The sequence below is a fragment of the Pseudophryne corroboree genome, chromosome 2 (assembly GCF_028390025.1).
Source record: "Pseudophryne corroboree isolate aPseCor3 chromosome 2, aPseCor3.hap2, whole genome shotgun sequence".
Taxonomy (NCBI): domain Eukaryota; kingdom Metazoa; phylum Chordata; class Amphibia; order Anura; family Myobatrachidae; genus Pseudophryne; species Pseudophryne corroboree.
Genome location: NC_086445.1, coordinates 611,919,317 through 611,938,009, shown reverse-complemented (window position 1 = coordinate 611,938,009; position 18,693 = coordinate 611,919,317). Strand labels below are relative to the sequence as shown.

General features: G+C 43.8%; 1 protein-coding gene across 1 annotated transcript in view; it reads right to left on the bottom strand.

Moving 5' to 3' along the window:
- Positions 1–3,640: 3,640 nt before the first annotated feature.
- Positions 3,641–18,693, bottom strand: part of LOC135051018 (uromodulin-like) — a 64,809-nt gene continuing 49,756 nt past the window's right edge. Inside the window, exons 9-10 of the mRNA XM_063957217.1 lie at positions 6,664–6,702; positions 3,641–3,854 (exon numbers count right to left, since the gene is read on the bottom strand). Coding sequence (XP_063813287.1) covers positions 3,784–3,854; positions 6,664–6,702 — 110 coding nt within the window. The 3' untranslated portion in view covers positions 3,641–3,783. The remainder of the gene's footprint in view (positions 3,855–6,663; positions 6,703–18,693) is intronic.

Below are 18,693 nucleotides of genomic sequence, written 5' to 3'. Positions count from 1 at the left end.
AGGACATTGTTGTCCATGAGGAATGACGCAACCGGAAGTGAATCTCCGTGAGAACCGGGGACGCTGCACGTGTGGTGATATTTTGTTTGTATAAAGGTAAGCTTATGTAACATTTTTATTGTGACTTCTGATGACGGTCGAATAAAGACCGAAACGTTAAGCTACACAGATTTGGGTCATCTCATTTCTTTGTGTCCATACAAGACCGTGAGTGCCGCCAGTATCCGTTTGCTACATTACCTGTTTTGTGGATGGCACCGGGCAAGTTGCACATTTGAATTTATAGGAGTGCCGAATACTGTCCCTTTGATATATATATAATGCATCTAATTTGCTAAAAGCATCTAACATGTATGCCACCATTTTACACATATACAGATGTCGTTTTTTTCAAAATGTATAAAACTACTATCCCACAATTAAGAAAAAAATCTCTATTAATTAAATGTGTGAGTATACTGCTGTTAGGAAATGAAACTTAATCTGATGTGGTTATACACGATCCCCATATGGCGTGGGACACTGGAGACACTCGTAGCTACTTGTACCCGGTGGGCGCGGCAGATGCGTTTTTCCATTCCCTATCTGCCCTTCACTGGGGATATATAGCGTGTTCTCCAAGGGCACTCACTTTGTACCCAGCGGGTGCAGCAGATGCGGCTCTCCATTCCCCGTCTATTTGTCACTGGGGGTAATCCTCTGTATTGGTACCGGTAACATGCGGTATCACCGCTGACGGTTCGGACCTGTGTATAGGAGCAGCAGTGGTGGCGTGCACGTGCACTGTGTATCCTACGTGCACGTTTCACTTGGGCGGCTTCATCAGGGACTGTGATTTTATACAATTATCTATATCTGATTACAGACAAATTAGTATTACAATTACCTATTAAGGTTTGTGGATTGTAAATTGCCACCATATATATACTATTTTCCACTGCATAGGGCAGTTGTAGAACTAGGATTCAATTGGCAATATTGTTTCTAACGGTGGATTGCTAAGATGTTTCCTGAAAAAGACTGATACTATGTGTTCATATGGAGGAAGATTCATATTGTTACCATGTGGTGATATGAGGAAGGATTATACCAACTGAATCATCACACAATCAGGTCACAAGACAATTTTGTTCCAGTATAGGAATCTATTAAAAGGTCCAATGATTAACATCTGAAATCGTTTTTTAGAATTATGTGTTATGTGTTTGTATGTTAGTGTGAGTCTTGGTGATTTAATTAAAAGTTAAGTTTTAATTATTTATGAGTGCCCCTTAAAAAAGAGTTGTCTGTCTTCTTTGTATAACCCAACTAGACTTATCCTAGGAGGCAGGGGAAGGCCACAACCAGCATTGGTCGGCAACCAGACACTGTCACTGGCCCACATTCCTGAAAAAGATACTGTGGGGCCTTATGGATGAGATATCCCTCACTTTAATTCTGTATTGACATCCCTTATACTGTATATGGGACTAGTATGTGTCTTCCCAAGTGATTAGATTGGAAACCCGCTTGTGAGTTGGCATTCCAGTCATTTAAGGAGGCTCTGGTACTAGCTACAGTGCTGATTGCGAAAATTCATGACCAGGACATTATGTCCCTGTACGGACTGGGAATAGTGAGACAAAAGGGGCCAAATGGGCAGGAGCATCCTGTGGCCTATTTTCCACAATTGGAACAACATGGTTGGAAATTATGTGTGCATTGCATTTATGCCCTGTTTGTTCAACTCGCCTTCCTCATTGATAACTGACCACAGTCCTTTTGAGTGTCTGCAAAATACCAATGTGGAAACTTACAGACTGGTGTGGTGGAATTCAGGTTTAAAATGTGGACATTATTTACCAACAAATAAAGGCCTCTGCAATATGGATGAACTGTCTAGGCCCAAGTGAAAGCTCCCTAGGTAGCTTCCTTTAACTCCAAGAGACTGTGGGAACAAGAGCCAAATGGTTGGGACATGGCCAGCATGGATGGGAAGAGGGGTGTGTGGCTGAAGACATGGCCCATGTTGTCAAGGTGGCAGCCACAGCACTGAGGGACGTAATGTTTCAATTAAAAAAGATTGAAGATTTACATCTTGGTTGCATGTTTTTTGGCATTGCATTACTGTATGTTGAGTTTAGCATTACAGCTACTTATAAATTGACTAAAAGATAGTACAGATGGAGCCATCTTTATCTTGGCCTTTAATAGGATTAATTGAGCCAGGGCAGTCAGACTTAATCCCCTACTGTAATGACTTAATCCTCTGATGTATTGTTCTCTCTGTATTGTATTGCAGCTGAGAACAATAGATGAAGGGCTTATACTAATAAACCATGGTGTGCCTAGGCGCAGCAGAGAAGTCAAGATAAGCGTGGCTCCATCTGTATGTAAAGTAAAAATGCAAATTAAACAGAAAACAATTGGATGAATATTCAGCACTGGTTGAATGAGTATTTAATACTAAATACATGGAGGAGGAAGCATGATAGTCTCTTGTTTGATCCCAAGTTGGCAACTTGTTTAGAATGACTGGCAATCTGAACCAAAAGGGATACCATGGCATTTTGCAGTGCATTTTGCATACAATACCCACTGGTCTACACCTATTTAGTCAAGAATTCATCCTGCAGCAACAAATGTACCCAAGGGATCAGTATGACTGTCCAACAGCAGTACCCATCCATCAAAATACCGATAGCCCCCACAGGAAGCACCCTAACCCTCACCTTTTCCCTACCCTAACCCTAACACTCCCTTGTGGGTGCCTAACCTTACCCCTCCCATGTGGTGCCTAACCTGCCTAAACCTAACCCTCCCCGCTTGGTGCGTAACCCTAGCCTCCCCTTCTATGTGCCTAACCCTTACCCTCCCTTCCCAGTGCCTAACCCTAACCTTTCCAGCACTGCAGCCTAACCCTAACCCCACTTCTGCAGCTTAAACCTAACCACCCACTCCTGTGGCAGGATGGCAGTTCATCCCGCTCTCAGGACGATTGGGATGACGGCTGTCGGTATTTTGACGCCGGCATCCCATTTGGTGTCGGTATAGTGACGCCAGGTTTCTGTCCTCCCACGGGATTCCATCGACGGTATATTGACCGCTGGGATCCCATTTGTCGGGAAGCTAGCTGCTTCCCGAACCCAACACATACAACCAGGCTACTTCAGATCTACTTTACAGGAAAAGCACAAGATGGTAGGCTTCAAAGCAAGGAATGACCAGCACAGCTTCCAGATTTGGGATGAACTGGACAGAAAGGTGAAAGCAAAACAATCAACAAGTGCAGCACATTTGTGATAACTTCTTCAACAGTGTTGGGAAAAAATGCCCAAACAGTAATTGTAGAAAGATTGTCATGAGTGTGTTTGACAGTAATCTGCAATTTGTGGCTACTTTGATGAGTCAAAAATTTGTAGTAAATTTTGTTATACAAAATAATCAAGATTTCTTTTTCTTTTCTTTTTTTTTTATCTCTAAATCCTTCTTTTCCATTCTATAGTTTGAGAGTACATTGAGACATTAAACTACTTTAATTTTTAAACTTTGAATCAGGAAAATGCTCAGAATTCTCTGAATTTACCCTGTTCCATACACACAACAAAACATGACTACGTTTAATTTTGAAAGTATGAGTTTTATGATTTATAGTCCATTTTTATTTTGCAAGCTTAGACAGTAGCAATATTAAGGAATAACGAAAAAATATAATAAAGTTCCTAGGATCTCCTCAGTCTGCATGAATGACTGACTAGCTGCATGACAGCTCTTTTCCTCCATTCCGATAGTTATTTTCCAACATTATACAATTTCAGATAAAAGCAGTATCCAAAGGCTCAATAGGCTCCCCAACAGTAAAGTAAAGGACAAACCTGAAAATAAAGGAATATACTTAATATAAATTGTCTGGACTGGCTGGTGTATCCACTTTGTTTCCTACCTTCTAGTGGTAGAAGGTAGGAAGGCATTAACATGTTTTATATATACAGTTTATGTCCTCAATGTTAGCAAATGATAGGCTGCAGACTCCCTCCAAACAAATGCTTCCCATGAGGAGACGTGTATACAGACCAGTTCAAGTGGCGGCACTCAATGCAGACAGAAAGACCAAGAAGCTAGTGTTTTGTCAATGTTTCAATGTTCAGACAGAACATGTGTGTCTGAACATATACACAACTGCAAATAGCCGGCCTTCCTCAAAGCCTGTCCTGTAGCCAGGACTTGCTCCAAATTATAAGTCGGTACTAGCGGCACTCCAGACGTCTTATTAATATACAATCAGGGTTCCTGTTACCTGTTTTATTAACGTGTCAAAACATTGGACATTGAAACATTGGCAAAACACTAGCTGCTTAGTCTTTCTGTCTGTATTGAGTGCCGCCACTTGGACTGTTTTAGGATGCTTGGAGCAGAGCTGTAACTAGACTTTTTGGTGCCCAGTGCCAGAGAGAGCATTGGTGCCCCCCCCCCCCCCCCCCCATTTTTTTCAATAGGAACATAAGTTGCATGCCTCATAGGGAAAAGGCATGACAAGGTTAATCCCAGAGAAAGCCCATGCTATGATGCCCCTTCTCACATTATATATATATATATATATATATATATATATATACTCAAAAAAAGAAGAATGGGGGTGCTCCATAGTGCATAATTCCTTTTTAAAAACAATTTTATTCACACATAAAATTGAGGTAATGAATGATGTACCAGAGACGGCGGTAAACCACCGTAACTATAACAGCATGTGATTTGATCCAAACAGTGGCAAGCAGCATACTTATCATGCACAGTCAGTGATTCCACAAGACTTTGTTCACGTCAGGCCACACCCTTACGCGTTTCATCCCTTGGATTTCGTCAGAGGGCTGACCCAACGTTACGCAACAACTGTTATACTTACAGTGGTTTACCGCCGTCTCTGGTACGTCATTCTTTACCTAAATTTTATGTGTGAATAAAATTGTTTTTAAAAAGGAATTATGCCCTATAAAGCACCCCCATTCTTCTCATTTTGAGTTATAGATTGACCTGATACTGGATACAGGATTAAAGGGGAAACGCCGACCGCAAGAAGTAAGGTCTTGGTGCAAAATAAGAACTGCCTAATACATTTAAAGAATTCAACTTCATTCAGTGAACATAAGGAACACACATTTATAGACCACTGCAAGAAAATGGGTTTGGACACAAATCCTATTTATACCACATTAATGCACTTAACTTGAGAGCTCGTTGTTATTCACTTAATACAATACCCTTTATTAAATAACACCTTTCAATATACTGCCATAACCAGGATTCAAACCTATAACCTGTTGAATTCTAACACTATATGATGCTACTGGTACTTTGTAAAAAAATAATAATCAGCATTGCAATTGAGCAGATCTACAGTATGTAGTGTGTAGCCACACATCTAATCCCTTGAAGCCACACACTACATAGATCTGCTCAGCCGCAATGCTGATCATTTGTCACAAAGTAAGCTTTAAAAATAGAATTCTCTAGTTTACAATTATCTATCTTTCTATGCAAGGGCAGATAGTTAAAGGAATAGATTGACTGGAATGCCACAGGCAAATAGTTAGAATCCCGGTTATGTCAGCATCTTGAAATGTAATAAAGGACAGTGTGACTGAATAACAAAGAAATCTCAAGTTAAGTTCATGACTGTTGTATAGGTATTAGCGACAGAAGGTGTCAGGGTAGGAGACAGGGGCGGTCAGGAGATGCTGGGCTTCAAAAAGGGGGGGAAGCTGTAAGTGAAAGTAATTAAAACAGATAATTGACAAGTGTCACTGACAGCACCCCCCAGCCTGCAGCGCTATGCACAGAATGTAGACAAGAAAGATGGCAGCACTCGGAGGATTGATTAATCAAACCAAACATTGGCCCTCATTCCGAGTTGATCACTCGCTAGCTGCTTTTAGCAGCAATGCAAACGCTAGGCCACCGCCCTCAGGGAGTGAATCTTAGCTTAGCAGAAGTGCGATCGAAAGGTTAGCAGTTCTGCAACTAAAAAATGTCATGCAGTTTCAGAGTGGCTCAAGACTTACTCCTAGCTTGCGATGACTGCAGTCTGTTTAGTTCCTGGTTTGACGTCATAAACACGCCCTGCGTTCAGCCAGCCACTCCCCCGTTTCTCCAGCCACTCTTGTGTTTTTACATGTCACGCCTGCGTTTTTTAGCACACTCCCTGAAAACGGCCAGTTACCACCCAGAAACACCCACTTCCTGTCAATCACTCACCGATCAACATAGCGACAGAAAAGCGTCGCTCGACCTTGTTTAAAACTGCATAGTTTTGTGTGAAAGTACTTCGCGCGTGCATACTGCGGCCCATACGCATGCGCAGAACAGCCATTTTTTAGCCTGATCGCTACGCTGCGAAAAACGGCAACGAGCGATCAACTCGGAATGAGGGCCGCTGTGCTAACAGGCAATATTACAGGGCTCGAATACCTTGCCTTGACAATAGGGCTTTTGGGCCCTGAAACGCTGGCTGTTAGTTTTAATGAAGCCTTCGAGTGCTGCCATCTGTCTTGTCTACACACTGTATATATATATATATATATATATATATATATATATATATTGTATACACGCACACACACGCACATTGTGTATTGAAATTCTACTGTCTGTTGGAATTGTAGTGTTTTGTAACTGTTACATATTTACCTCCATGAGAGATGGCAGAATTATCTGTATAATCTAAAGCTAAAAACAAAGAAAATAAAGAGACACTTTTTAAACAATTATGCAAGTGTTTGTTAATCTTACATGAATAGCACAGGCCTATTAAGCTTGCAGTCTCATTGTATTCTATTCTTAGAATTTTAGAGCTTTTCTTAAACCTAGCCACTTGTACAGGAGAATGGACAATTGGAAAATGCCATCGATATGACAACTCTGTTATTCAATGCTCCACATAATGGGATGTCAGTGTATGACACAAGATTCTGTTTATGCAGAACATACATCTGATCACAGTGGTCTTCTGTTCTATTGGAGAAGCTTATTTGAATGTTTATATTAGAGAGAATAGACTAAAAACTGATCACTTGTGCGATCACCTGTGTAATCTCCCGATTATCGGGAAACTGCACAGGTGCAGGACCCATTCTGTGCATGTGTAGTACAGTTCCTGCATTATCACAGGCAGCCCTCTGTAAGCCTCTTAATAATGCATATCCAGTATAGATAATAAATATGTTTTAATAGACAATACACACATGTTCACAAATAATAAATTTATAAAAAAATCACAAACAAACACGCAGCTGAGTATAAAATTATTCAATGAATGAATGAAATTGTAGTAGTAAGTGTAGATAACACTTATACAAATATAAAAGTAGCTGATTTTCCTATAGAGATATGAAGGCCTAGTGTTCACATCGCAAATGGTAATGCTGTTACACTATAAATGTGCCTCTTGACAAAGCCGCCCTTGTGCGGGGAAACACGTTGAGGACACAGAGAGCCGAAGGTCTAGAGCTATTGCCTATGGCTGCTACACAAATAAATCTCAAACACTGAGGATTGACGCATGCCTGACTGAGACATCTGATTGCCCACTGATGTCACAACTGAGGGCCTGAGCTGACGGGAGGCAGCCTCAGTTGTAGGGGCTGAGATGTACCGGAACCTGGGAGGTTGTATCAGACCCCTGGACATGTAAGTAACATGAATAATAACTGCCCGAAGGCGTGACCACGACAACTTGGATAAAAGTCAATGATGTTTATTATGACAACTCCGCAACACAGCAGCAGTAAAAGAAAACGTAAAAGTCAGCAAAGAATAAATACAGTTCCTGGGTACTACAGGATGGCAGGAGCCACAGGGCACTGGTAGTGTGAGATAGTTCTTATGATCTTCTAGATGGAAAGTCCTTACCAGGCCCGACTGTAGCAATGGAGATAACCCAGGATTGTGCCAGCTGGTGTTCCAGGAAAAGCTGGGTTGCTGAAGGTAAAACAGCTGCTGTGGATACTGGCTGGAACCAGACTGTTGTTAGCACGGAGTGGATACTGGCTGGAACCAGTTAAATAATAAATGAACTTGGGAGCGATGAAATATGAACTGAAATGTAGAACTTGAGAGCGGAGAAATAATAATACCGGTGGAGAGTGGTAAAGTGTAGAAAGGACACCGGCCCTTTAAGGGAAGCTGTACTCTGCTGAAAGCTGAGCTGGAAGCAGGTAATGTTGTAGCTGGAAACAGATGAATCCACAATGGATTGGAGAGTCAGGCTACACCGCAGGTGGAATGCTGGTGCGGGTCTCTATGGTGGAAGTCTTGAGACAGGAGCTGGAACCTGGAAGACAATCACAGGAGAGAGACAAACAGGAACTAGGTTTGACAACCAAAGCACTGACGCCTTCCTTGCTCAGGCACAGTGTATTTATACCTGCAGCAAGGAAGGGATTGGCTAGGCAATTATGCAGATTAACAATACTGACAACAGATTGGAGGAAATGATCAGCTGACAGAATCCAAGATGGCTGCGCCCATGCAGACACTTGGAGGGAAGTTTGGTTTGTAATCCATGTGGTAATGAAAACAGTAATGGCGGCGCCGGCCACTGGAGACAGGAGACGCCAGGCTGACAAGTGCACATCCAACCACGCGGACACAGCGGAGGCCGCGGCTGACGTAATCGCCACTCTGACACTCTGCATGCAGAAGCTCAGGGACGGCGGCGGAGGCCACGGGAGACGCCATGCCAGATGTAATATGGCGTTACTGTGACAGCGTCTCAGAGAGACAGGAGAGGATACAGGAATGTACACATCAGGATAACAGATGGGATCCGGTCCTGGAGCGCTGAGCCAGCCTTAGGAGGCATCTGATGGGTAAGAAATGGCGTCCAGATACCCGGATCGTGACAGCACCCCCCCCTTTAGGAGTGGCCCCAGGACACTTCTTTGGCTTTTGAGGAAACTTGGAATGGAATCTCCGGACCAAGGCAGGAGCATGGACATCAGAAGCATTGGTCCACGACCGTTCCTCAGGACCATAACCCTTCCAGTCAATAAGATATTGTAGTTGACCGTAATGGTGACGTGAGTCCAGGATCTTGGCCACTTCATACTCAACGCCTCGTTGAGTTTGGACTTTCGGAGTTGGAGGAAGTGAGGAATGAAACCGATTCAAGATCAGCGGTTTCAACAGGGAAACATGGAATGTCCTGGGTATTTTTAAGAAGGGAGGCAACTGGAGTCTGTAAGCAACAGGATTGATGACTTGTTCAATCTTGAAAGGACCGATATAGCGAGGTGCAAACTTCATACTGGGAACTCTTAACCTCAAATTCTTCGTGGATAACCATACCCGATCACCCACCTTGAGAGCAGGAACTGCTCGACGCTTCTTATCCGCAAACTTCTTGTACCTGAACGATGCCTTGAGCAGAGCTGATCGTACGCTCTTCCAGATATTGGCAAACTGATGCAAGGTGATATCCACTGCGGGAACAGAAGTTGCTGGAAGCGGTTGGAACTCAGGGACTTTAGGGTGGAATCCAAAGTTAGTGAAGAATGGTGTTGAAGCAGATGAAGAATGATACTGGTTGTTATGACAGAACTCGGCCCAGGGAAGTAATTGAACCCAGTCATCTTGAGAGGAGGACACATAGATGCGGAGGAAGGCCTCCAAGTCCTGATTCACCCTCTCGGTTTGACCATTGGTCTGAGGATGGTAAGCCGTGGAAAACTTTAGCTTGACTTGGAGGACTTGACATAAACTTCGCCAGAATTTGGCTGTGAATTGAACTCCTCGATCTGAGATAATTTCTTCAGGAAGACCGTGGAGTCGGAAGATCTCTTGTATGAATACTTGAGCCAACTTGGAAGCTGACGGAAGACCGGTGAGAGGAATGAAGTGTGCCATCTTGGTGAACCGGTCAACTACCACCCAGATGGTATTGAACTTGTTGCACATGGGTAAGTCTGTAATGAAATCCATCGACAAGTGGGTCCATGGTCGACGGGGAACGGATAGTGGAACCAGTTGCCCCGCAGGCGACTGGCGGGATACTTTATGTTGGGCACACTTTGGGCAAGATGCAATAAACTCCAAGATGTCTTTTTTCAGAGTTGGCCACCAATAGGACCTAGAGATAAACTCCAGGGTTTTTTGGATACCTGTATGTCCGGCAAAACGGGAAGCATGGGCCCAATGCATGAGCTTCTTCCTTAGCATCGGCTTCACAAAACTTTTCCCTGATGGGGGCGTAGAGTCCATCCCTACCATGGAGAATGCCAACGGATTTATAATAGGATGCTTGTCTGAAGACTCTGACTCATTTTCTTGCTCCCATGAGCGGGAAAGGGCATCGGCCTTGCGATTCTGAGAGCCCGGACAGAACTGGAGTTTAAAGTCGAACCTGGAAAAGAAAAGTGCCCATCTGGCCTGACGAGGGTTGAGACATTGTGCGCCCTTCAGGTATAAAAGGTTCTTGTGGTCTGTAAGTATGGTGATTAAATGAGAAGCTCCCTCCAACAGATACCTCCACTCTTCTAGAGCGAGCTTGATGGCTAGCAACTCCTGGTCGCCAATGGCATAGTTGCGCTCAGCTGGGGAGAACTTCCGGGAGAAGAAACTGCAAGGATGTAAATGGCCATCTTTTGCCCTCTGAGATAACACCGCTCCTACTCCAACGGAGGAGGCATCCACCTCTAGGATGAAAGGAGAGTCGATGTCAGGCTGTTTCAGGACAGGCGCAGAGATGAACCTCTGTTTTAAAAGATGAAAAGCTTGATGGCTTCTTCAGACCACTTGGACGGGTTAGCACCCTTCTTGGTGAAAGCAGTAATAGGCGCCACAATGGTGGAAAAGTCTCGTATAAACTTTCGGTAATAATTGGCGAACCCTAAGAACCTCTGGACCCCTTTGAGGGTTAAGGGTACCGGCCAATTCTGAATTGCTTGTAGTTTCTCAGGATCCATCTCTAGTCCGGAACCGGACACAATGTACCCTAGAAACGGAATGGACTTGACTTCAAAGACGCATTTTTCTAATTTGCAATAGAGATGATTGACACGGAGACGGGACAGAACCTCTTTAACCCAAAAACGATGTTCCTCTAAATCGTTGGCAAAAATTAGGATATCGTCTAGATAGACCACGACATGACGGTATAGAATGTCTCTGAAGATCTCATTGACAAAATGCTGGAAGACAGCTGTAGCATTGCTCAATCCGAAGGGCATGACGAGGTACTCATAATGTCCGTCACGGGTGTTAAATGCGGTCTTCCACTCGTCACCCTCACGGATCCGGATGAGATTGTATGCACCTCGCAAGTCCAGCTTTGTAAAGATGGTAGATCCGCTAACTCTGTCAAAGAGCTCAGTAATCAGGGGTAAAGGATAACGGTTCTTGATGGTAATGTCGTTCAAACCTCTGTAGTCGATGCACGGCCGCAGACCACCATCTTTCTTTTTTACAAAAAAGAAGCCTGCACCGGCTGGGGAAGAAGAAGGTCGAATGAACCCCTTTGCTAGGTTCTCTTTAATGTATTCCTCCATAGAATGCGTCTCAGGCAGAGACAACGGATAAGTTCGGCCTCGAGGTGGAACCTTCCCTGGAACGAGATCAATCGGGCAGTCCCATTCTCTATGAGGAGGAAGGATATCAGCAGAAGCTTTACTGAACACATCCGTGAAATCTTGATATGGAGGAGGTGGAACATCAGACGACCTGGGGGAGGAAGAACAGACAGGCAATACTTTAAACAAACATGTCTCTGCACAGGAGGAACCCCATGCCAGGATTTGCGTAGTCGTCCAATCAATTGTAGGATTGTGAAGACGGAGCCATGGAAGGCCCAGGACCACAGGATGTGTGGCTCTTGGAATCACTAAAAGTGAAATAAGTTCGGAATGAAGAACTCCCACTCTCAGACGAACTGGTAGAGTCCTTAGAGCAATAACAGTATCAAAAATTTTACTGCCATCCACGGCAGTTAAGGAAAAGGAGGAAGGAAGTCTCTCGGTGGGTAGGGACCACCGTTTAACATAGGCTTCAGTAATAAAGTTCCCAGCTGCTCCGGAATCAAGGAGAGCAATGACGTTCCGATAATGTTGAGCAACTTGAAGCGAGACTGGGAGATTACAATCATGAGGAGATGGAGAGGAGATCATTACTCCTAGCCGGCCCTCTCCTGGGCGAGCTAGGGTTTGGAGTTTTCCCGGACGTTCGGGACAGGCATTGATGGTGTGAGACGGAGCTGCACAGTAAAGACAAAGAGACTCAGAGAGACGTCTTCGGCGCTCAGCAGGAGTTAAACGGGAACGGCCAATTTGCATGGGCTCATCTTTAGATGGTGACAGTTGACGAGGAGGAGGAGCAGAAGATTTTGGAGCAGATGATCTTCCACGCTCAGTTGCTCTCTCTCTGAAACGTAAATCAACTTTCGTGCAGAGTGAGATTAGCTCATCTAACTTAGAAGGTAAGTCTCTGGTAGCTAACTCATCTTTAATAAGCTCAGATAAGCCATGCCAGAATGCAGCATACAGGGCCTCGTCGTTCCATGTCAGTTCGGATGCCAGGATCTGGAACTGTATCAGATATTGTCCTACAGTACGTGACCCCTGGCGTAAACGGAGAATCTCGGATGAAGCTGAGGTTACCCGGCCTGGCTCGTCGAAGATGCGCCTGAATGTTGACACGAATGCAGTGTAAGAAGATAGCAGGGTGTCGGACCTCTCCCATAACGGTGATGCCCAGTCAAGGGCGGAGCCACTGAGAAGAGAGATGATGTAGGCAATTTTTGTACGGTCACTGGGAAAATTGCCAGGTTGTAGCTCAAACTGAATCTCACACTGGTTGAGAAATCCCCTGCAGAATCTTGGAGATCCGTCAAATTTTGCTGGCGTTGGAAGATGAAGACGTGGAGCAGAAATGGGTAAGGTGGGTGGGGTTATAGCTGGAGTCACTGTGGTTGACGCACCAGATGCGCCTGATCCACGGAGAGTTGTCTGAATCCCATCCAGCCGAGTAGAGAGATCCTGGAGACAGCGGATGATGTGGCCCTGTGCAGCCTCCTGATGTTCTAGTCGGGCTGCCAGTTCTTGCATCGGCCTGGCCGCTTGATCCTGGTCTCCGGCTGGATTCATTAGGTCAGTGCTTACTGTCACAACTGAGGGCCTGAGCTGACTGGAGGCAGCCTCAGTTGTAGGGGCTGAGATGTACCGGAACCTGGGAGGTTGTATCAGACCCCTGGACATGTAAGTAACATGAATAATAACTGCCCGAAGGCGTGACCACGACAACTTGGATAAAAGTCAATGATGTTTATTATGACAACTCCGCAACACAGCAGCAGTAAAAGAAAACGTAAAAGTCAGCAAAGAATAAATACAGTTCCTGGGTACTACAGGATGGCAGGAGCCATAGGGCACTGGTAGTGTGAGATAGTTCTTATGATCTTCTAGATGGAAAGTCCTTACCAGGCCCGACTGTAGCAATGGAGATAACCCAGGATTGTGCCAGCTGGTGTTCCAGGAAAAGCTGGGTTGCTGAAGGTAAAACAGCTGCTGTGGATACTGGCTGGAACCAGACTGTTGTTAGCACGGAGTGGATACTGGCTGGAACCAGTTAAATAATAAATGAACTTGGGAGCGATGAAATATGAACTGAAATGTAGAACTTGAGAGCGGAGAAATAATAATACCGGTGGAGAGTGGCAAAGTGTAGAAAGGACACCGGCCCTTTAAGGGAAGCTGTACTCTGCTGAAAGCTGAGCTGGAAGCAGGTAATGTTGTAGCTGGAAACAGATGAATCCACAATGGATTGGAGAGTCAGGCTACACCGCAGGTGGAATGCTGGTGCGGGTCTCTATGGTGGAAGTCTTGAGACAGGAGCTGGAACCTGGAAGACAATCACAGGAGAGAGACAAACAGGAACTAGGTTTGACAACCAAAGCACTGACGCCTTCCTTGCTCAGGCACAGTGTATTTATACCTGCAGCAAGGAAGGGATTGGCTAGGCAATTATGCAGATTAACAATACTGACAACAGATTGGAGGAAATGATCAGCTGACAGAATCCAAGATGGCTGCGCCCATGCAGACACTTGGAGGGAAGTTTGGTTTGTAATCCATGTGGTAATGAAAACAGTAATGGCGGCGCCGGCCACTGGAGACAGGAGACGCCAGGCTGACAAGTGCACATCCAACCACGCGGACACAGCGGAGGCCGCGGCTGACGTAATCGCCACTCTGACACTCTGCATGCAGAAGCTCAGGGACGGCGGCGGAGGCCACGGGAGACGCCATGCCAGATGTAATATGGCGTTACTGTGACAGCGTCTCAGAGAGACAGGAGAGGATACAGGAATGTACACATCAGGATAACAGATGGGATCCGGTCCTGGAGCGCTGAGCCAGCCTTAGGAGGCATCTGATGGGTAAGAAATGGCGTCCAGATACCCGGATCGTGACAACTGAACATCGGTGAGCAAGGCTGCATGTGTTTGTGACTATTTGACCGGCACTACACGTGAAGCGCTGTAGCATTTAACCTACAGCATCATACCAGCGTTTATGGAGCCGTCCATTTAGGTTTGCATAGCATACCTTCTTCCACACTTGCGGCAAAATGCTGCAGTGATACCAATATCTGGAATACTCACTAAAACGCAACCAACAATCAAGCGGAAGCTTACGAGCGTAGAGACTGACTGCATAAGAACTGAGAGTCTCCGCTCATCAGACAAACTGGTAACTATGCCAACATATTCCATACAGCTTTCCACCTAATTATAGTGTAACAGCATTGCCATTTGCAGTCTGAACTCCAGACCTTTATACCTCTATAGGAAGATCAACAACTTTTATATTAGTATAAGTGTCATCTATACTTACTATTAATATACACAAAAGATTGGCGCTCTACAATACACACACTATATGTGGTTGGATTCAGACGGCTGCTCACCAGTTGTGGGCGGGCTGCCCCAACAATGGATCAAAGTAAGTGTGAAAAAAGAAAGAGTGGGAGCGCAGAATGAATCCAATATATTGTTTTATTTAAAATATTAATATGTCATCCACATAAAAATGCAGTACATGAACTAGCCTAAGAATAAACAATTGATATTATATAAATGTAAACGAGACTGCCATATCTCCTGAACAAATATGAATAAAAAACCTTTAATAAACCCTTCAGCAGAATTAAACAACCGTGTTCATCTGGATGGTTCACCGGTGACGAGACCAGCTGTACGTTCACTGCACAGAGCCGCTGCAAACCCGGCTCAGTACAGCGCCTTTGACGGAGAGGCTTCTACATCAGGTGATATACCACAAAGTGAATTTGACCATCACTATCCATTTGCCACATAATACTACAGCACGGTTGTCCGCAAGTCCAGTACTGGGACACTCTCTACCAATGAGATTCTATTGTGTATAAGGAGGACAGTGACTTATAACAGAGGCACTTTTTATCAGTCTCCTTTTTACAATCATTTCAGCTCGTGGACGCACGGCTGATTTTCATGAAGCATTAATGCAGCCCTAACTAGGGTTTATTAAAGGTTTTTTATTCATATTTGTTCAGGAGATATGGCAGTCTCGTTTACATTTATATAATATCAATTGTTTATTCTTAGGCTAGTTCATGTACTGCATTTTTATGTGGATGACATATTAATATTTTAAATAAAACAATATATTGGATTCATTCTGCGCTCCCACTCTTTCTTTTTTCATACTTACTATTACAATTTCATTCATTCATTGAATAATTTTACACTCAGCAGTGTATTTTTATAATTTTTTTTTTATATTTGTGAACTGTCTATTAAAAAATATTTATTATCTATACTGGATATGCATTATTAAGCGCCACCTAATTAGCTCTATATCTTGTTCCTGGTAACCAGGAGAGACCTGTTATCTCTCCATTAGGTGGCTGCTGATTTGTATAATTACCTACCCACTTACGTGCACAGCGCCTCTAAACCTTAACTATTTCTTTCACTGCAAGAAAAAAGGCAATTGTTTCCCCAGCACACTGAATGGATAACAGTAACCAGATATAAATCCCACATGATAATAGAATTCAGAGATCTTCGTTACACATATTTGCGCAAATGTGTGGTTAAGCCCCAAAGCCGCATCAAGGCCTCTCTGTATATTTGGGGTCCCTAGCGCTATATCTAGGTGCAGGGTGTGGCACCCCAAAACACCAGAATGAGCCAGAAAGCACAGCGTGACATACCAGTGTAAAAAACTATAGTGTTAATAAATTAGTATTTAGGAAGCCGAAGCTATAGAGGGGGTGATACAAACATGAAATGTAATTAAAATAGAGAAATAGTGTTAGAAAATTAATAAGTGAAAAGTGTTAATAGAATGTAAAGGTATGCCACACTAAAGCCATCCAGCTCAGCCAGTCCAGAGGCACCACACCTCACACTTCCATTACCCCAATCTGGGTCTAATATTAACCAGCAAGGAGTCACATGATAATGGCTCCTTACTAAAATATGTCTAAGCTAAGAGCTACTTACCTTGGAGCAACCCCATAATGCTCCATGTGGCATGTCAGGGCCTGCACCTCCTCCTAATGCAGAAACCTCTCTGCCTCTCACAACAGACATATAGATTGGTAAATGCTCAATTAGCTTAGTGATATCATTCAGGTGCTCGAAAGGAAGGGGTATTTCTGAGCAAGAAAAAAGGCAATTGTTTCCCCAGCACACTGAATGGATAACAGTAACCAGATATAAATCCCACATGATAATAGAATTCAGAGATCTTCGTTACACATATTTGCGCAAATGTGTGGTTAAGCCCCAAAGCCGCATCAAGGCCTCTCTGTATATTTGGGGTCCCTAGCGCTATATCTAGGTGCAGGGTGTGGCACCCCAAAACACCAGAATGAGCCAGAAAGCACAGCGTGACATACCAGTGTAAAAAACTATAGTGTTAATAAATTAGTATTTAGGAAGCCGAAGCTATAGAGGGGGTGATACAAACATGAAATGTAATTAAAATAGAGAAATAGTGTTAGAAAATTAATAAGTGAAAAGTGTTAATAGAATGTAAAGGTATGCCACACTAAAGCCATCCAGCTCAGCCAGTCCAGAGGCACCACACCTCACACTTCCATTACCCCAATCTGGGTCTAATATTAACCAGCAAGGAGTCACATGATAATGGCTCCTTACTAAAATATGTCTAAGCTAAGAGCTACTTACCTTGGAGCAACCCCATAATGCTCCATGTGGCATGTCAGGGCCTGCACCTCCTCCTAATGCAGAAACCTCTCTGCCTCTCACAACAGACATATAGATTGGTAAATGCTCAATTAGCTTAGTGATATCATTTAGGTGCTCGAAAGGAAGGGGTATTTCTGAGCAAGAAAAAAGGCAATTGTTTCCCCAGCACACTGAATGGATAACAGTAACCAGATATAAATCCCACATGATAATAGAATTCAGAGATCTTCGTTACACATATTTGCGCAAATGTGTGGTTAAGCCCCAAAGCCGCATCAAGGCCTCTCTGTATATTTGGGGTCCCTAGCGCTATATCTAGGTGCAGGGTGTGGCACCCCAAAACACCAGAATGAGCCAGAAAGCACAGCGTGACATACCAGTGTAAAAAACTATAGTGTTAATAAATTAGTATTTAGGAAGCCGAAGCTATAGAGGGGGTGATACAAACATGAAATGTAATTAAAATAGAGAAATAGTGTTAGAAAATTAATAAGTGAAAAGTGTTAATAGAATGTAAAGGTATGCCACACTAAAGCCATCCAGCTCAGCCAGTCCAGAGGCACCACACCTCACACTTCCATTACCCCAATCTGGGTCTAATATTAACCAGCAAGGAGTCACATGATAATGGCTCCTTACTAAAATATGTCTAAGCTAAGAGCTACTTACCTTGGAGCAATCCCATAATGCTCCATGTGGCATGTCAGGGCCTGCACCTCCTCCTAATGCAGAAACCTCTCTGCCTCTCACAACAGACATATAGATTGGTAAATGCTCAATTAGCTTAGTGATATCATTCAGGTGCTCGAAAGGAAGGGGTATTTCTGAGCAAGAAAAAAGGCAATTGTTTCCCCAGCACACTGAATGGATAACAGTAACCAGATATAAATCCCACATGATAATAGAATTCAGAGATCTTCGTTACACATATTTGCGCAAATGTGTGGTTAAGCCCCAAAGCCGCATCAAGGCCTCTCTGTATATTTGGGGTCCCTAGCGCTATATCTAGGTGCAGGGTGTGGCACCCCAAAACACCAGAATGAGCCAGAAAGCACAGCGTGACATACCAGTGTAAAAAACTATAGTGTTAATAAATTAGTATTTAGGAAGCCGAAGCTATAGAGGGGGTGATACAAACATGAAATGTAATTAAAATAGAGAAATAGTGTTAGAAAATTAATAAGTGAAAAGTGTTAATAGAATGTAAAGGTATGCCACACTAAAGCCATCCAGCTCAGCCAGTCCAGAGGCACCACACCTCACACTTCCATTACCCCAATCTGGGTCTAATATTAACCAGCAAGGAGTCACATGATAATGGCTCCTTACTAAAATATGTCTAAGCTAAGAGCTACTTACCTTGGAGCAACCCCATAATGCTCCATGTGGCATGTCAGGGCCTGCACCTCCTCCTAATGCAGAAACCTCTCTGCCTCTCACAACAGACATATAGATTGGTAAATGCTCAA